The sequence below is a fragment of the Ochlerotatus camptorhynchus genome, unplaced genomic scaffold, assembly GCF_037179485.1.
Source record: "Ochlerotatus camptorhynchus isolate MF236.1 unplaced genomic scaffold, CSIRO-AGI_Acam_v1.1 ptg000022l, whole genome shotgun sequence".
In the NCBI taxonomy this organism is placed as follows: domain Eukaryota; kingdom Metazoa; phylum Arthropoda; class Insecta; order Diptera; family Culicidae; genus Ochlerotatus; species Ochlerotatus camptorhynchus.
Window position 1 is genome coordinate 371,792 of NW_027040514.1, and position 21,009 is coordinate 392,800.

Genomic DNA, 21,009 nt, shown 5'->3' on the forward strand with positions numbered 1-21,009 from the left:
TCACGCAGAAAAAAATTCAAAATGGCGTTTTCAATATTTTTCAACAAATAATTACTCTTAAACGTCACTTCGTCTACGAAAAAATGTAGTAAAAAATACTCAATCTTCAGGAAAAAATAGACACTGTAAAATTTTCTAAGTAATTTTGGGTAAACAATATAAACAAAAACTTCAATGACCCTCTTCAATATCTTCTGAAAAATTTTCAAGTTGGACACTTAAAAATTATCAAAATTCACAGAACAACAACTTTTGGTAAAATTTTGGTTTTTTTTTTGCTCAAAATTACTTGAATTTTTCTGCCGCGTATATTTTTTTCTGAATAGAAATAATTTTGTTTTACAACTTTGCCTCAGACATCATTTTGGAGGAGAAGTTTTTGAGTTATGATTTGTTGAAAAATGTCGAAGACGCAATTTTGATTTTTTACGGACCGAAATTTCGCTCAAATATGAATGACTGATCATAACGAACAATTATGCAAAATTTCAGGTAAATCTGCCATTCGCCATTTGGCGTGGAACTTCTCTAGAAAAGTTTAGACAACTTTGTGGAGATATTCCAAAAAAAAAATAAGTTTTAGTAAACTTTAAATAATTTCGTGGAAGGTCGAGCCCATTTTAGAGAAGTTTCCAAATTGTCCTACCAAACATCACAGAACTTCCAACAGAAATCTGGACAAATAAAATTATGAGGAATCCGGAGAATTTACTTGCAGAGGTTAAGAATCTGGAGAAGTCCTACTAACTTTCTGAAGATCTTCTAAAACATTTCCGGAGTTCAAGGAATTTTCTTGGATAAAGCTTCCAGATTTTGCAGAGCAGGCTTGGAATGTGATGATCGTGGAGTAAATGCGACATTTTCATTCGTTTTTCAACTCAAATAGCTTCCTGTGGAGGCTTGGAAAATTTCTCGTCGAATTGCTTATAAATTCCTGTACAACTTAACAGAGATTCCAGGACAAGATCAGACGGCTTTGTAGAGAAGTTCAAATAAATTTCTGAATAAGTAGAAAGACTCTTTGAAAACTTCTTGGAGAATATCAAAGCACATTCTTCAGAACTTCAGAGAACCTCCAGTGGATGTCCAAATATTTTCTCCGGACAGTCCGAGAAATTTAGTTGCAGAAGTTACTATTTACAAAACTTCCTGAAGAAGTTCACAGAATTTTTGGAGAAGTTCATGAACATTTCTGGAGAAGTTAAAAATCATCCTGGTGAACTTAAGGAAACATATAGGAGCAGAACATAGAATTTCTAGAAGTAGTTCAGGGACCATCTTGGAAAACATATAACAAATTTAGGCAGAACTTCCTACATAAGCCTGAATAACTTACTGGGAAAATTCAAAGAAAGTATTCAACTTTAGACGACTTCCCGAAGAATCTCAAAAAACCTCCTGCAGAGAACAAACCTGTATATGTTCTGAAAATTTTCGAGAAAATCTTCTAATACCTTCTTGGAACTTCTCAGAGCATTCTGGAGAATTACGGAAAGTTCTGTAAGAATCCAGATATCTGTAGAGAAACTTCTGCGTCACTTCCGAATAATCTGTATCTGACGGAGTCCAAAGATCTTCCGATAGAACTCCTTAGAACATCCAAGAAACTGTTTTCAGTGAAATTCAAAGAATCTCCCCTAGAGGTTTAAACACTTTCTGGAGGAGCTCAAAGCTGTTTTTTTTCAGTTGCTGTATCTTTGTTTGATGGTCATGCAGAAGGTCAAAGAAGTTCTTTGAACTAATCAAAGAAAGTCAATGAACAATTTCGGAGAACTTCCTGGAAAACTACTTGTAAAATTGCAGGACAACCTTCTGTGAAAGTTAAAAATGAAAATATTTCACAACTTCAGAGAGCCTCCGGCTTCAAATTCGAAGGGTGTGGAATATTACACAGAAATGTCCTTAAGAAAACATCAGAAAACTGCCCGGAGAAGTTCAAAGAACTTCCAGGAGAAGGTCGAAAATTTCCTAAAGAACTCCAGCTAACCTACAATAGAAGGGTTTAGAATTTCTATGAGGAATTCAGAAGACTTCCAGGGGAAAATCACAGAAATTTATGTAAAACTTAAGAAAACTTTTTGGAGGACGTCCTGGAGAAGGCCAAAGAAGTTTCTGAATCAATAAAACAAAAAGAATATTGAAGCATGTCAAGGAACTTTGGGCCCATGCATTAATTATCTCACGCTATATCGAGGATAAATTTACCCCCCTCCTATCGTGACGTTTTTCCTATACCTAATGCATTGCTTGTCACAAAATCTTAGGCCCCCTCCCCCCTAGAGCGTGACATAATATATGCATCAACCCATCAGAGCATCCTAGAGAAATTGAGAGAACTTCCCCTAGAGGTTTAAACACTTTCTGGAGAAGCTCAAAAACTTTCAGGAGATCTCCAGTTATTATACACGCAACAGACACCTCCTAGAACTGCTCAGAGAAACTTACGCAGTTCTATATGGAACTTCCTGTGGAAAAGTGGTTCTCATCCCCTGGTTTTTTTTTTCAGTTGCTGTATCTTTGTTTGATGGTCATGCAGAAGCTCAAAGAAGTTCCTGGAACTAATCAAAGCAAGTCAATGAAGAATTTCGGAGGACTTCCCGAAAAAGCTAAAACAGCCTCCCCTGGAGGAAGCCAGCAAATTAACCTGTGGATGTTCTGAGAACTTCCTGGAGAACTACCTGGTAAATTGTAGGACAACCTTTTGTGGAAGTTTAAAATGAAAATATTTCACAACTTCAAAGAACCTCCGGCTTCAAGTTCGAAGGGCGTGGAATATTACACAGAAAGTTCCTTAAGAAAACATCAGAGAACTGCCCGGAGAAGTTCAAAGAACTTCCAGAAAAAGGTCGAAAATTTCCTAAAGAACTCCAGCTAACCTTAGAAGGGTTTAGAATTTCTATGAGTAATTCAGAAGACTTCCAGGAAAAAATCACAGAAATTTATGTAAAACTTAAGAAAACTTTCTGGAGGACGTCCTGGAGAAGGTCAAAGAAGTTTCTGAATCAATAAAAAAAAAAGAATATTGAAGCATGTCAAGGAACTTTGGGCCCATGCATTAATTATCTCACGCTATATCGAGGAGAAATTTACCCCCCCCCCCCCCCCCCTAGCGTGACGTTTTTCCTATACCTAATGCATTGCTTGTTACAAAATCATAGAACCCCCCCCCCCCTTAGAGCGTGACCTAATATATGCATCAACCCATTAGAACATCCTAGAGAAATTCAGAGAACTTCCCCTAGAGGTTCAAACACTTTCTGGAGAAGCTCCAAAACTTTCAGGAGATCTCCAGTTATTATACAGGCAACAGGCACCTCCTAGAACTGCTCAGAGAAACTTACGCAGTTCTTTATGGAACTTCCTGTGGAAAATTGGTTCTCATCCCCTGTTTTTTTTTTCAGTTGCTGTATCTTTGTTTGATGGTCACGCAGAAGCTCAAAGAAGTTCCTGGAACTAATCAAAGAAAGTCAATGAAGAATTTCGGAGGATTTCCCGAAGAAGCTAAAACAGCCTCCCTGGAGGAAGCCAGTAAACTAATCTGTGGATGTACTGAGAACTTCCTGGAAAATTGCAGGACAACCTTCTGTGGAAGTTTAAAATGAAAATATTTCACAACTTCAGAGAACCTCCGGCTTCAAGTTCGAAGGGCGTGGAATATTACAGATGAAGTACCTTGACAAAACATCAGAGAACTGCCCGGAGAAGCCCAAGTAACAATTTTGGTTTTATGAGGGTTCTGTAGACCATGATTTAGACTTGTAGAATGCTATAAAACCACGATAAAAGCTGCAATGTTACTTGGGAGTTCAAAGAACTTCCAGGAGAAGTTCAAAAATTTCCTGAAGAACTCCAGCTAACCTACAACAGAAGGGCTTAGAATTTCTATCAGTAATTCAGAAGACTTCCAGCAAAAAATCACGGAAAATTATGTAAAACTTCAGAAAACTTTCTGGAGGACGTCCTGGAGAAGGTTAAAGAAGCTTAAAAAGAATATTGAAGCATGACTTTTCAGCGAAGCTCATACAACATCCTGGAGAGGACCAGTGAACTAAACTGTGTATGTTCTGAGAAGATCCAAGAAAGGCTCACAAAAATTCCGGGAAAGCTCCCGGAACTTTCTGGAGAAGTGCAAAATGTGTTCACATAAGCTCAGAGAACAAGCAGAATTCACCTGGAAAACTCCACAGATCCTGCAAGAGAGATCTTCCTGTAGAGGATCAGAGAACTTCTTAGCAAAGTTCTAAAAAATACCAAACAATACATCGAGAACTTCCCGCAAAATATCCACCGAACTCATAGAAAAAGTTCCTGGAGAAGTTCAGAGAACTTTCTGGAGAAGTATAAAGCACTTCATGGAGAAGTCCCAATACTCACACTTCTTCTGCTTCTTCTGCTCTCTAAATTTATAAGGGAAGCTCTCCGAACTCCACCATGAAGTTTCCGAAAATTTAACTGAAATTTCTCTGAACTTCTGAAGAATATGTTCCGAGCATCTAAAGAAAGTTTCCCCAAATTTTGGTTAAGGATGATTTGCAAGCTTATGCAAGAATCATTAAATAAGTTAGTAAATTTTGAGAAACTTTTCCAGGAAGTTCTCAAAGTTCTTCGAATTCCTCCAATAACTTGTATATATTGGATTTTTTATAGAAGCTCTCGGAGCTTCTGCAGCAAGTTCTGTAAAGTTGTGTTAGTTTTATAAAAGTTCTCAAAGTGTGAATTTCTCTGTTTAATTTTTCTTAACTGACTATCAGAACTTTCACATTTTTAACACCTTCAAAAAAATTAAAAGAAAAACTAGACATATTTTTAAAATATCTACACTAAATTTACTTAAGGTTCAATTTACTTTGATGCTTTTTCGAAAAATTCAAGAGCAGTTTTTTTTCGGCGCATTAGATCAGATTGCAAAATGCTCGTACTACTCGATTCCTTTTGCTATTCTACACAAAATGACGCGAGCTTTTAGCAATCTGGAATAATGCGTCGAAAAAAACTGCTTTTGAATTTTTCGAAAATGCATCAAAGTAACTTGAACCTTAATGCAACAGGAATATCTCGTTTTCTATAGAAACCCATTTGAACTTCATTAATAATTTTTCATACCATCTAGAAGAATTTAGGTGAACTTCTAAAAGTTTCTTTCTTTGAGAATATATCTTCGCTTCTGCAGAATATAATTTGAACTTTTTCAGCAAGTTCAATCAATTTCTCCAGCAAGATTCTTGAATTTCTCCAAAGACGTCTCTGTTCATCCCCGAGAAGTATATTGCACTTATGTGAATAAGAGAGTTCTCCAAACTTTAGCAGGAAGCTTAATGAACATTAACAGCTATCCCAAGTAACATTGCAGGTTTTATCGCGGTTTTATAGCATTCTACAAGTCTAAATCATGGTCTACAGAACCCTCATAAAACCAAAATTGTTACTTGGGATGTCTCTGTTCTTCCACAGTAAGCTCAGTTTGGGAGTTCCTGGAGAACCTAGGACAGCTCCAGGATGTTTTAAGAAGCTATCTGAACTTCTCCAAGCAAATTTAATAATGTCCTCTAGGAAGATCCCTAACAGTCAGTTAACTAACCTTCTCCAGGAAATTCTCGGGAAATTTTTAGGAAATTTTTTATACTTCTCCAAGATTTTCGATTGAGTATTCCTGGAAATTCTCTGAAGTTTACCAGGAATTTTCCTTAAACGGATCCACGAGATTCTCTGACTTCAACAGGATGCTCTTTGAACTTCTTCAGGAAATTCTTTGAGCTTCTTCAGGAGATTCTGTGAACATTTTCCAACACTTATTTTATTTTTTTTCTAGGTAGCTCATTGACTTCAATGAAGATCGTTCCCAGATAGATCTCAGAACTTATTCAGTAATTTTATTGAACTTCTCCAGGGATGTTCCCTGAAAATTCTCGGAGTTTCCAAAAAGCTTATTTGAACTTCTGCTGAAGGTCCATTGGAGTTCCACATGCCAATGTATAAAGCAGTCGTTCAAATAATTGATTGAGGAAGTCCGAACAATTTCCCATTTAATGTTTTGTCTGCCTTAAGATGATCAAATAATGGTCTGGAGAAGTTTAGATTACTTTTTAGAGATGTCCTTAGAAATTCAAGAAAAATTTCTGAAATGGTCTTGAACAAAGCTAGAGAACGTCAGAAGGTTAAAATAACTGTCTGAAAAAACCAGTAGTTAAGAAAATATCACAGACAAGGAGACATAACACATTGAACATTTCTCATTGTAAAACATCGTCGCTAAAACATTACCGCCATCTGTTGAGTTACACTGTGGTGGGTAGTACGCTGAACAAATGGCGGTAGTATGTAAACGTCAAACGCAAGGGGATTGACTATGCGCGCCACAGGTGGCGGTACTACCAACTACGATACATTTAAATTTACCGTTAAATGCTTGTTCAATGAACAACTTGCGAGTGTTATGTCTGTTTGTCTGTGTAGATATGTTTGATCAAATGAATATAGTTTCTTGAAGAACGTCCTGGAGTCATGCTAAAAGAAATTCCTAGACCAATTCATAGAAATTAATCAAAGAATATCAGAGGACTTCCCGGTGAAGATCAACCAACCACCTGGAGAAAACTAACCTGCAGATGTTCGGGGAATTTCCAGGGAATTCTCACAAAACTTCCTGGAGCTCTTCTGAGAACTTTCGGGAGAATCTTAAAACCCTCCCTACAGAAGAAGCTAAAACAAAATACCTGGAAATCTCCCAAGATCTTCCAATGAATATTTCCAGAATTTCTTGGCGAAGATCAAACAAATTCGTGCAGATGCAGGAAAAACATCCTGACAAACTGGACAGATCCTGCTGACGGAATGCAAAAAAGATCCTGAAAAAGGTGATAGGATTTTCTGGAGAAATACCAAAACTTTCTGATGAAGCCTGAAGAAATTCCGGAAGTAATTCAAATAACTAATCTGTATTAGATTTGAGAACTTCTCCGAAATGCGTACTGGAGTACTTCTGGGAACATTCTGAAGAATTTTGGACATGATTTAAACATTACCATGTGGAACTTCAGTGAATCTTCAGCCAAAGTTGGTGAAGTTCAGAGAAGCCATGGGAAAACCCTTGGATCATTCCTGGAGAAGTTCAATCAAACTACTTCAGAATTCCTGAGTGAACTTCCTGGAGAAATTGACAGAAAACTTGGAAAATGTTCACTGAACCTCTTGTTGAAACTCAAACAATTTTTTTTTGGAGCAGTCCACAGAACATTCTGTTGAAGTGAGAGAATCTCTTGGGTGTTTTTAGAAAACTTCCTGGTTGAAGTTTACCTCAGTTGGAGTTCTTGAAGAATGTGTAAAAATCTTCCCAAATGTTTCGTGAGATTTTCCTGGAGAAGTTCTGCTAACTGAATTCGTGTAGTTCAGGAAACTTCTTGGATGAAATTATTTAAACTTTCTGGAGAAGTTCACATAACATCTTAAAACTCCGTAAAGGTTCTCCAGGAATCCCCAAACTGAGCTATTGCTCTTTTATCATTTTTGTGATACAAAATCACCCATCCAAATTTACTTTCATTTATGATAATCATAGGTCAAAAATTGTCCAATGTACAGTTTAAAATGATGGGAACATGATTGTTACTTCGGAAATTTGGTCTGCCTAACATGATTGGTGCTCATTTTCTAAAGGCGGAGTGAAAATTAAATCAACTTAAATTTTCTCAAAATTGTGGATTGGTCCTTTTGAAAAGTTACGTGAGAGTTTTGTTCCATTTCCCATACAAAATTTAAATGTACCCGCAAATCCAAACCACAATCAAACTCGAAAGATCCGTGCGAGCAGGGAGTTTCAACGTTGACCCACCCTAGTGATCATATTAGAACTAAACAGCACCTGAAAGCTACCCGAATGAATCGATTTTTACGAAACTTTCATGGATAGAGGGCTAGCTCTTCTCCCCACTCATCACCTGATTGGATGGCTAATTTTCTTCTTCTAATGGAAGCCATTTTCGATTTTGACTCATAGTGTACTTGTACCATCCTACCTTGCAAACCATTCCACTGAAGAAGGATAATCCTCAGTTTGTGGTGTACAACAATTGGCCCAATCCCGATTATGGTAAACGGAAGAACACTTCCCAGCAGTGAAATCGAAATAATTTTTCGCACCCCTGACCCTCGTCGGTCCTAAACTGACCACCTTTTTTTATGATCAATAATGAAATAATAAAAGCCTTCAGTTTATCGTCTTCGCAATCCCCGCTAGCCTAAGCTCGCTTTAATACGCAACGATGCAGACCAATCTACCTGGTCCATTGTTAGGAGCTATCGATTTTCCGACGTTTTTTTTTTCCTCAGGCCTGCCTTTCGAAATTGGCTCTACCACCAGAGCCTACTACCTTCTACAGTAGCTAGTGTAATGGACTTTCGTTTTCCTGACTACTTTTCTTTTCCTGTAACAGTAAATTGCATACGAACAGGGGCACCGTCATCAGGCCTATAGACCTAACAAACAACAAGCGAACGGTGCAGCCGGAAAGGATTGACCTTCTTTTGCCGTGTTTCACCTGAGCAGCAGTTTTTGCATCATTTACTGACGACCGACGGCGACGACGCGCGCGCGGTTGCCGACGCAAACTAGCTAAGGTTGGGATCTAATCCATTCTTCATTGCTTATTCGATTGGATTCTTAATGTGGGGCCTGTCTTTTCTTGTTTTTTTTTTCTATATATCAAGGATCAATACTACCGGCGACTGTGTGGACCATGATCCTTGACATCGACTTCGGTTGAGTTCAATAACTTTATCAGATCGATTATTGCTCTTCTTGCTCCTGATGGAAGTGTTTTTATGCAAATCAATATTCAACCGTACGATAGAGACTGGTATCTCTGATCCCATCGGGAGAAATTAGAGTGTATCCTGTGTTGGTTTTGGCATGAAGTCGTCTGGCTTAGTTGGTCTCTGAGCTGGGCAAAAGTGAACGGTAGTGAGCAGATGGAGATTTTAGTGTGATAAAATTTGTCTCGAAAGTAATTTGATTGACATTTGTTGAGATGACTTCCGACCACATCATAGCTCAATATGATACCCCTTGTGTATTGTACAGCGATCGGGGAAATTTGAACGATGCAAATTACGACACTGTCGTGACTTTGGTGACGAGGTGATATTTCCCAAGAAATTAAATTAAGAGCATATTGTCATCTATCTCTGAATTACGTGATGCTATTTCCCACGAATTACAATTACCTTGCCATCTGCAAATCATATTATTTCAAATTCCCCAGGCTTCCAGACTTGATAGTGTGACAGCGACTAACAGTGACCATAGAGAAGAAAGAACCACTTCTTGTAATGCAATTCTTCACAGTTCTTACCGTCGTCAGTGTCCAGCTTCAAATCAAAATTTATAAGTTAGCGTTGACTGAGCTATCAACAAGGCAGGTGATTCGTTCTCCTCTACTATTTGCCCCGGTAGTCGATGAATCACTATCAAGTCTGCAAGCGCTGGGATTTGAAATAATTGGATTTGACAAAGAAATTGTAATTCGTGGAAAATATGAGCACGTAATTCAGAGATCACAGAGCGACTGGAATCTGCCATGAAGCTTGATGTAAGGATGATGGATTATCTATTAATCCTCGCAAGTCTAGTTTTATCACATTTTCAGAATGAAAAGTCATATATCAAATTTACGCTTACAACTTTTTTTTATTAGATCTAACCAGGGTGCCTTCCATTCATTTTGGCTAAAAAAATGTTTTATAAAATTATGGAATAATAAGATATTATAATAATATTTTGTTTGTGTAAGCAACAAGAAAAGATTGTGGAGTTTATGTTTGACACATAATACCAACCAATGTTGCTGCATGAGAGTCACAATAAGCTATTTTGTCATTTATTTCACCCACTCTTCGCTCTTCACTCTTCGCGAAGAGGTGATCAGAAAATCGCTCATTGTGGCTCTGTCAAAGCTAAATTTGCAGGTTTTATGTGTCAAACACAAACTTTAAAATCTTTTCTTGTTCCTTACACATACAAAATACCATCATAATATCTTATTATTCCATAATATCCTAAAACATTTTTTTTGTCGAAATGAATGGAAGGCACCCTGGATCTAACTGGTTTTGTCAGTGCTATGGTTGTGGGTAGTCAAGGACTACTTAGCACCAAACTTTTTTTTTCCATCAGGAAAAGTGCAATCAAATTTAGCTTTATTACGCTGTCTTGCGAAGAGCAATCATAGATCTAGTTTTCACTGGAAATCCTGTATATGAGTGCTCATTGCAAGACAGCCTATATTACGTGATATAGGCTGTAATGTGAACGTAGGATTACGAAAAGCGAAGTCAAATTTGTTCTCGGAAAAGCAAAATCGAATTTGGCTTACAAGGCCAATCAGAAGAACTCAGCGACTGAATGCAATTGACTCAGAGCATTTTCTTTCCATTCGAAATTTACTCATATTTGGGAAAACCTGCAGTTACTCATTAGCTAACTAATATAAGTAAATTCCGTATCGAAAGAAAATGCTCTGAGTCAATTCAAGTCACTCGCTGAGTCGCTCTGATTGGCCGTGTACGAGAAGCGAAGTCAAATTTTATTTGGAGAATCACAAAAGTTGAAATACAATTTTCCGCTAGTATTTTGGTCATGATTCAAAAACGGCAAGACACACCATTCTGAAATTTGCACCAGTTAAAAGTAATACGTTTTCAAAGTATGCTCAGAAAATGGGTCTTCCTGTTTTTCTTTGCCATTTTACCCCACAAATTTTCGTAGAAAACATTTTTTCAGATTATATTTTTTATGGATCTGAGATAAATTCCTTACCCTTTCACTTTAACATGCTTGTTTGATGAGTTGTGAATTTTAAAATTACTTGATGTCCGGAAAAATCCGAAAACATCATCTAATTTGCTCCGGGAAAATTAATCATCTCAAATGTTTTAAACACCAAAAAATCCCGACACATTAAAATCGCTGGCATTCTTTGGTATAAAACAACGTAAATATTTACCTTTTTTGACAAAAACCAGGTAATCATGACGTTTGATTATTGAACAATATGAATGAAGAAAAGAGACCAACCTGTGATTTGTCAAATAATGTAAATATTTACATCGATTGTTTCGAAGAATTAGGGCATTTTTTGAGTAAAATTTTACAAAATTTCACTGAATCAAGCTAAGAGTGTATAGAATCACAGTACACGCTATTTTGAATCCACCCAGTAACTGGGTAAATTTCACCCAGTCTTGTAGGCAGTAAGGAGTTGTCAAAATCTGGGTAAACTAGCTTTGTTCTGATGAGTAGAATCTACCCATTAGGAGGCGAACCAGCCCAAGGCTGAAAGCCTCCTTAAGAAAGCTAAATAATAATAATAGAATCTACCCATATTCTGGGTAAATGGTTCTAAGTGAAATTTTCTCAAACTTGGACATGGCGGAGCTTGTTGCGCTGCCAGAAAAATGTTTGCTGTTCAAAATATACAATATACAATATACAAATGTTACAGCTACGGAACTGTGTGGATTACGAATGCTACCAGCAGCTATAGTTAGTAAGTGTATTGTTAGTTTCTGAACTTTAAACTTTCTTATAATTCTACGTTATCCAGATATTTTGTACCGCTTTTCTTGATGACAAATCTTTGATGTTGTTCTTATTTAACAAACTTATTTAAAATCAAATCTCAATAAATGGTTAGCATTTGTAATGATATCCTTATTTGGAACTTGCAATGCCTTATTCCATAGTTATACATTTTTTCGACAATCATTAACAGGCTAGATGAGCCGAGAGATGAGCTATCCAGCTTTCCATGCTCGGTAATGGCGGCCTGTTTGTATGAATAAATGTATCCTTCACTGTGCTTTTTGACACTATCTGGATGTTCGAATTTCAACCCCTTCCCTTTCCCTCTCCCAGGAACAGAAGAAAATGGAACAACATACGCCCTCCAGTTAGTGTCAAAAAGCACAGTGAAGGATACATTTATTCATACAAACAGGCCGCCATTACCGAGCATGGAAAGCTGGATAGAGATTGCTAAAGTATGATTGTGTTTCCCGATGAAAACATTTTGCGTATACGTATACGTGACGTAGTGTGCCTACGATAAACGTCAGCAATCTCTATAGTCGGGTGAGGTTATGTTTGATAGAGCTGCTGCAGTGGTCATATCAACAAATTTCTCTTAATTGGGTAAAGTTTACCCAGTTATCAAATGTCAATTTCTGAGTAACCGTTAATCAGTTTTTGTCGCAAGTACGTTTACCCAGATTTGGGTAAATGCATGTTTACCCATTTTTGGGTAGGTTCAGTTTTGACTGAACTGGGTAGACTCTACCCATTTTTGGGTAGTTTTCAAGTAGCGTGTAGGCATTGGTTGTCGCAAATTTACCAGGAGCCTACGTAAGAGACTACTGCCTTTTCTGGAGCAGCATGAGGTGGATTGCCTATTCTGGCCGGACTTGGCCAGGTGCCACTACTCAAATTCCGCCAAACAGTGGTTCAGCGAAAATGGCATCACAGTGCTTCCCAAGAAGATGAATCCGGCCAATACTCCGGAACTAAGGCCAATTGAGCAATACTGGTCAATTGTGAAGCACATCCTGAAGAAAAACGGTTGAACTGCAATTGACCTGAAGGATTTCAAGCGGAAATGAAATTTGGCAGCCAAACAAGTGGAAGATTATGGGGGCCTTGTACGAAGCAAAGTTCGACAAATGGCCTATTGTAAGAAGGAAGACTGAAATAATGGTCGTACAATTAGCATATAGGGGAAATGTCTCTAATGTTGGCCTATGGATCTAAGATTGGGCCCATCGCTAAAAATCTGCTATTTATCAATTTTATCTAGATGAACGCGTTATTGGGACGTTACAAATGGATATTTTTGGTTGCTATTGAAAATTTAGTCGGTTACTGAATTTATGTATGGGCCCAAATTAGGGACACTTAGGCCGACATTACCTGCATGCTGCGTTTCCCCTACCTACTAGAAATACTCAGAGGGGAGATGGGCGAAAAAAAAAATACAATTCGGCAGCAGGGATTTGTACCTAACTAATCTTGCAACCCTTGCTAGAAGCTAGCATTTCACATGACTGTTACTTTTGATTCGATTTACGTGCAAATTAATAATTGATTACATCGCAATATTTTGCACATTTCTTTGTGCCATTAATTAACCAACTAAAATCAATTAATCAATAGAGCTAGAATATTGTTTTTTTATTCAAAAAACTAGTTGAATTTGAGAAACACACGAAACATAGAGGTGATTGAATTTCTGTTCGATTGTAATACTCTCAAATTTAATCTAGTAAGAATAAGAAAAATTCTAATGGGAATGTTCGATTGGCTCAGATTTTGACAGTTCATTTAGCTTAAAACATTACTTCCGCTTATCTCTCCCTCCCTGAGTATTTCTAATACCTACTAATGTGTCGCTGCTACATTGAACCAGAGTCATTCAAGCTTGAATTTCTGATTGTGTAAAATTCCATAACCGTCAAACTACTGGAATGTTCAAACCATGGACAAAACTGACAAAAACGTAGAATAAGAATTTTTGGTCAATTTTTTGAACTTTTCGAGGATTGCATCCAGATGAGTTGATGGCTTCAGTGAAGTTTCTTGGATTAATTAGAGCTACATTTTGGTGGGTAAAAATAGTTCAAGTTTAGGCCGAAAAGCTGGCGCAGCGATATGAACTTTTTTTCTTCGGAAGATAGAGGTTTGCTGTTTACGGCAATGTTGTAGAAGTAGAATTTTACGGAAAAATTACCAAAGTCATAAGTGCTGCACATCTTCAAACAACTACGATATACGAAGTTTTATAAAATTTGACTGAAATTATATTTTAAACAATCTTCCAAAAGAATACTTTTACCATTGTTACTCGATGGGTACTGATTATTCCAATCTTTTCCAGATCAATGCTGTTATTTTTTGAGTACTGGAAAATATATATCACATGAAATAAAAAAAAAATATATGATTTTCTGAATACATTTTCTAAAACATGCGCAAGTGAACGCAAAATGTCATCAATTATTTAAAATGTACATTAATTACACTTTAATGCTTCAAAATATCTCATATGTATATTTAGATGAGTTATTGAACTTTTTCTGTTTTGGTCTATGCTTGCCATACATTGGCTCTAACTCAAAAACTATGCCATTTAGCACACAACTCTTGCCTTCAGTGTCATTTCTACTTTAATTATGCTGCATTTAGACACATTTTAGGGATAAACGAGTCTAAAACTTGTGTTTTACTACGGGGTTTCCCTTATTATTTCAAAAAAAAAATACGTAATAAAGTGTATTATTTTGTCTAACCAAAAGATGCCCCTCAATGCGTTCTACAACTCTCTCTTTGACACCAATTTTCTATCTTGTTTAGTTTTGTCGCAATTTCGTACTTAACACATCATGTTGCGTCGTTAATTAACGGTTGTGTAAAACACGAATTCAACCCCACCGTGCGCTGCTGTTGACGTCTGTTTGCAGCGCGCATAGCACACTTGATCACCACGCGGAGTGACGGTGATGTCCCACTTGCTGTGAGACGGCGCTTGGTGTTTCAACAGGACGGAGCCCGACCTCATTCCACAAATGCGGTAAGACATTTTCTAAACGCCAACTATCGGAAACCGTGGATCGGGCGGAATGGGCGGATTTCTCGGCCCCCAAGGAGTCCGGATTTGACTCCCATGGACTTTTTTCTATGGGGGTGAGTTAGAGCCCATTTATGGCAAGCATAGATCAAAACAGAAAAAAAAGTTCAATAACTCAGTAATCTTTGAGATTTTATCATATGCATAGAACAATTTTTTACTTCAAATATGATCTTCTATCGCCCCTTAAATTATTTGCCCTTAGGATCCGAACACCCTGTATATTATTTAAACGAATACAACAAATTTATTCTCTTGCTTTTCAAAATTAAAAAAATAGATCAATTTTGATCAAACTTGATATTTTGATTGGGAAAACTATGCAGAACAACGCTTTTTAAGACCGCAAATTGATTGGACTTCTTTGCAAAAAGTTATCAACCTTTTACTTTTGCCCTACTGCACCACACATACCTACAGGCCTTATTATGAGCTTATAGGTATGCGCGGCGCACTAGGCCTGAAGGGTACAAATTCCTCTGTTGTTAACAACGGTCAGCGAGGAACAAATTCTACATTCGTACCCGTAGGTACAAATATTACCCCTGCTTCAAATGTTTCATCTGTACCTACTCCCCTCGCTGCTAACAATGTTCAGCGAGTTAATGGAGCTACCTATGCTGCTATTGCAGCGGGTAGAAATCAAAATACTAACCAACGTTCTAACGGAAATTTTGACAATTTTGACTTAGGAAGCATTACTGCTCCTAAAATGGAATTTTTACAGAATTCATTAATTGACATGATTTCTGATATGCTTAAATCTAACTCCATGTTTGATGCTATTCAAACTGGAGTAAAATTTGCTAATACTATTGTCATGACTTTAAAATTCAGTAATGGATTTTAAAGCATTAAATATTGTAAATTGGAATGCTCGATCTCTTAAAGATAATGAAGACGAGCTATTTAACTTTTTGAGAGTTCATAACGTGCATATTGCCGTTATAACTGAAACGTTCCTTAAACCTGACCATAAGGTTAAGAAGGACGCAAATTACTTGATTTATAGAAATGATCGTCTTGATGGACCCTGTGGTGGCGTTGCCATCATTATTCATAGACGAATCAAACAAAATTATTTCTTCATTTGAAACTAAAGTTTTTGAAACTTTGGGAGTTTCTGTTGAAACAAAATTTGGACAACTTACGTTTATAGCTGCCTATTTGCCATTCCAATGCGTAGGCCAGCAAAAGAATTTTCTCAAGGGTGACCTCCAGAAACTTACCCGTCATAGGTCTAAATTCTTTATTATTGGTGATTTTAATGCAAAACACCGCTCATGGAATAATGCTCAAAGCAATTCCAATGGTAATATTCTGTTTGATGATTGTTCTGCAGGTTATTACACTATTCAATATCCAAACAGCCCAACATGCTTTTCTTCTGCAAGAAATCCCTCAACTATTGATTTGGTCTTAACTGATTCATGTCAACTTTGTAGCCAATTGGTTACCCATGCTGACTTCGGTTCTGATCACCTTCCAGTAACTTTTGAAATATCCCAAGAAATAATTTCTAATCCCAACAGCTCTACTTTCAATTACCATAGGGCTGATTGGGAGCAATATCGAACATTTATGGAATATAACTTCGATCCAAACATTCTTTTGCAAACCAAAGATGAAATTAATTATGCTCTTGAATCTCTGACTACTTCTATAGTTGAAGCAAGAGCTGCCTCAGTACCAAAATGCGAGGTTAAATTCGATTCAATTATAATAGACGATGATCTTCAGCTCTTGATCCGTCTTAAAAATGTCCGTAGGAGACAATTTCAAAGAACACGCGATCCTGCCATGAAAGTTATTTGGCGGGATTTGCAAAAACAAATTAAAAAGCGATTCTCTGCCCTGAGGAACAAAACTTTTGAAAATAATATTTCTAAATTAGACCCGAGTTCCAAACCCTTGTGGAAACTCACAAAAATTTTGAAAAAACCTCACAAGCCAATTCCAGCACTTAAAGAAGGTGGTAAAATTTTGATCACAAATTTGGAAAAAGCTCAGAAACTTGCTAAGCAATTCGAGAGTTCCCATAATTTCAGTTTGGGTCTTACTAGTCCTATTGAGAATCAGGTTGCTCGGGATTTTCGGAATATTTTCTCTCGGGAAAATATTTTTGATGATTCCTGGGGGACTGATTTGGACGAAGTAAGGTCTATAACTAAAAAATTCAAAATATGAAAGCTCCAGGTGATGATGGAATTTTCTATATCCTCATCAAAAAACTCCCAGAGAGTACCTTGTCTTTCTTGGTAAAATTATTTAACAGATGTTTCCATTTGGCATACTTTCCTGATAAATGGAAAAATGCAAAAGTTGTTCCAATTTTGAAGCCGGATAAAAATCCAGCTGAAGCTTCTAGCTACTGTCCAATAAGTTTGCTTTCTTCAATAAGTAAACTTTTTGAAAAGATAATTTTGAACAGAATGATGCTTCACATCAATACGAACTCAATTTTTGCAGATGAGCAGTTTGGATTTCGCCATGGGCATTCAACTACTCATCAACTCTTGAGAGTTACCAATTTAATTCGTTCAAACAAATCTGAAGGCCACTCAACTGGAGTTGCTCTTCTAGACATAGAAAAAGCATTCGACAGTGTTTGGCATGAAGGTTTGATTGCTAAATTGAAAAAGTTTAATTTTCCACTTTACATTATGAAATTAGTTCAAAATTATTTAACTGACAGAACTCTGCAGGTAAATTATCAAAATTCCAAATCTAATCGACTACCTGTTAGAGCAGGAGTTCCTCAGGGTAGCATTCTTGGGCCTATATTGTATAACATTTTCACTTCGGACCTCCCTGATTTGCCTCAGGGTTGCCACAAATCTTTGTTCGCTGATGACACAGGCATTTCCGCTAAAGGAAGAAGTCTTCGTGTTATTTGCAGCAGACTGCAGACAGACTTATTTACAAAAATGGAAGATTTCTCCCAACGCTTCCAAAACTCAACTTATAATATTTCCACATAAGCCTAGAGCTTCCTTTTTGAAACCTAGTAGTAGTCACATAGTCACTATGAACGGAGTTCCAATTTCCTGGTCAAACCAAGTGAAATATCTTGGATTAATACTTGACCAAAAATTAAGTTTTAAAGATCACATTGAGGGCATTCAAGCTAAATGTAACAAATATATTAAATGTTTGTATCCTCTTATAAACAGGAAATCCAAACTTTGCCTGACGAATAAACTTCTAATATTTAAACAAGTTTTTAGACCGGCCATGCTTTACGCTGTGCCAATATGGTCTAGTTGTTGCACTACCAGGAAAAAAGCACTTCAAAGGATTCAGAACAAAATTCTGAAGATGATTTTGAAGTTGCCTCCCTGGTACAGTACTACCGAGGTACATAGAATTTCGAATGTTGAGACTTTAGAACAAATGTCCAACAAAATAATGAATAATTTCAGACAAAAATCGTTGCAATCCTCAATTGCAACGATTAATTCCCTTTATACTTAGATAAGATTTAGTTTTAGTTTTTTAGTTTTAAGCTATCAATTGTTATACTGACATGCAGGTTTAAAAAAACCTGTTTAAAATACTGAATTGCCAAGACAGGAACAATGTAAAAACACTTAGATATATATCATAACAATTAAGGCTGGTAAGTTACTGTAGTAACTGGAGCACCTAGGTTAAAAATGCAATGTAATTTATTTTGAATTTGGAACAAATAAAAAGTAAAAAAAAAAAATAAAATGAGTTGCTTTTGTTGAAATAAAATATATTGTTTTAGTCAAAATCAAATATCTCAACAAATATATTTCTCTGAGATATTTGAGGAATTAAAGTTTATTTGATGTAAATTTTGAATGATTGATGGAATTTTGCGATCACTTGCGCATTTTTTAGAAAAATCATTCAAAAAATAATGCATTGTTTTTCAAACATCTTGTGATACATATTTTTCAGTGCTCTAAAAATAATAACATTGATCTGGGAAAGATTGGATTGATCAGTACCGATCGCGGAAAAATGATAACAGTATTCTTTTGAGCGATTGTTCAAATTATAATACTAAAAACGTAAATTTAAAAAGAAAATATTAAACTTTGTATATATCAGATGTTTAAAGATGTACAACTTTACAGTCTTGGGCATTTGTTCACATAATTCTACGTTCTACAACGTTTCCGAAGACAGCAAACCTCTATCTTGCGAAGTTTGTAAAAAGTTTGTATCACCAAAGTGTAGTCCTAATTAATCCAAGAAACTTCACTGGAGACGTCTACTCAATTGGATGAAATACCAGAGCGTTATTATTTTTTCCTGCTGGATTTAATTCCTGGCCACTGTGCATTGTTGTCTGAGCATAAATTACTTTAAAAACGTTTTAAATTTTTGTATTAAATTTGACCAAAAGTTATTGCTTTACGTTTTTCTAAACAATTTTTTAAATGTCCATTATTCTAAACGTTTCAAAAGTTTTCATTTTTTATTAATATTTAATTTAAAAAATCGAACAAAGACATTTTAAGATATTTAGGATGTTATATTTTTTTACTTGAAATTACTAAAAAAAATTGTTTGTATATTTTTCACAGACAAACATTATTTTTCTCTACAACTTTGTCTCAGACGTCATTTCGATCAGAAGTGTCGTTTCCGTGCTACATTTTGTTTGAAAATTATGCAAGTTCTGGAATGGTCGAATTTTAGCAAAAATGTGAATCATTGCCCACAACGAACAGCTATGTAAATCGGAGAAGGTCGAGTTTTTACGATTCATTACTTGGCGTGGAACTGCACTTTTGTTAAGTCATTTGATGCTCTTCTAGATCAACTGTAGGCAGAGGTTGTTGCTGAAAAAGATTCGATGGCGTCTTTCAGAAAGTTTACGGAAGACCTTAGGAATCATGTTCCGAACATGTTTGTCTTTAATTGAGCGCTTAGTGACTGACGCAAGCTATGCATTTTTGCTAAGATGCTATTCGATTTATGCCTAAATGAAAAAAACATGTGAAATTTGATGTAAGTAAATATTGATGTGTTTTATGTTCTCTCAAACAGCCCCACCACCCCACATAACGATTTAAGTTAATGCCAAACGACTTCTTACCACCATGGATACACTCCAGCCAATCCTGTCTATCCTAGCAAAAATTTTTCTTCTAATCAAAACTAATCAACATACACAATTAATCATATTTCTCAAAATATGTCCAACAGCATCATTCCAAATCCTATGCAGTGCATAAATGTTTTAAACCTAAGTATGTTACAAGTATTGAACTGTTCCGAACTCTGAACTCAAAACTGTGACATAATCCAATCTAGAAACGTTTCCAGTATACATTTTGCAAGGGGACAAAACTCACAACCACATACATACAAGTGTTGGTACACCAAAATTCTATCGTTATATAGGTTTTTAATTATTTGGTTGCTTTCCTAGTGAAACTCGTTACAAAAGTTGATTGATAAGCTAAATTCTCTTTGCATCTATGATTTTATAATTAAGAAAAAAAAAACACTTAAGGTAGATCGATTAAATAGACAAAGCAAACTGACACCGATTATATAAGTATATAAACCTAAGCAGAATTGATTATAAGGTCCAGAAAACTCATCTAAGATCGGTTATATGTTTCCTAACTTTCTGCTCTAATTAGTGTGATTTAAACAAAATCAAAAAAATCATTCATTTAATAGAAATATTCCGAAGTAGAAAAAGAGATACTTACTCGGTAGATTCGACTGTCGGCGAGCTAGGCATGATCATCAATATACAATTGGTAAGAATGGTTGTTATTATAAAAAATGAAAACAGTGGATGTACTAAAATACAAATAGCTACGCGACGTATAGGATTGAACGGATCGAGTACATATAATGCATTGGTTGCGGAGAAACGAAAAATATCTTTTCCTTTACTAACTACTACGAATGTCTGCAAATAGAAAGAAAGAGAGAGAGAGAGGAAAGCTTTGATTAGAATTTGTTCTGATTCTAAAAAGAGACTTCTTTTTTTGTGATTCGAGTTTCGTTTTCTAATTTCACAATGTTCCACAATTTCCGCATGATGATTACATGCTTTCTAGAATTCCTCGCAGTCGCGTGTTCAGACTTCGTTCTAAAAACGCTTGTCCCCACGACAGAGGCAGGCAAACGCGCGCGTGTTCAGTAGTTAGTAAAAACGTCAAACTCCCCACGTTCAGCCCCCAATTGCATGGGAGCGAAAGAGACGCCAGCAGTACACCGTCACTCAATGGAGCAACACGATATCAATATTTGATGTGACTTTTTTTTTCTTCTTCACATTGTGGGCCATGTATGGGTAGGTATGTCGAGATATAGTTGGATGCAAACATGCCTCACTGCTGTT

The 21,009-nt window shown here is 36.4% G+C and overlaps 1 protein-coding gene across 50 annotated transcripts in view; it reads right to left on the bottom strand.

The window, feature by feature from the left end:
• para (paralytic) overlaps nucleotides 1-21,009 on the bottom strand; it is a 382,611-nt gene that overhangs the window by 193,351 nt on the left and 168,251 nt on the right. For all 50 annotated transcript variants that reach the window (XM_065226528.1, XM_065226876.1, XM_065226868.1 and 47 more), the window contains one exon: nucleotides 20,369-20,574. In XM_065226528.1, the coding sequence (XP_065082600.1) occupies nucleotides 20,369-20,574 (206 nt within the window). The remainder of the gene's footprint in view (nucleotides 1-20,368; nucleotides 20,575-21,009) is intronic.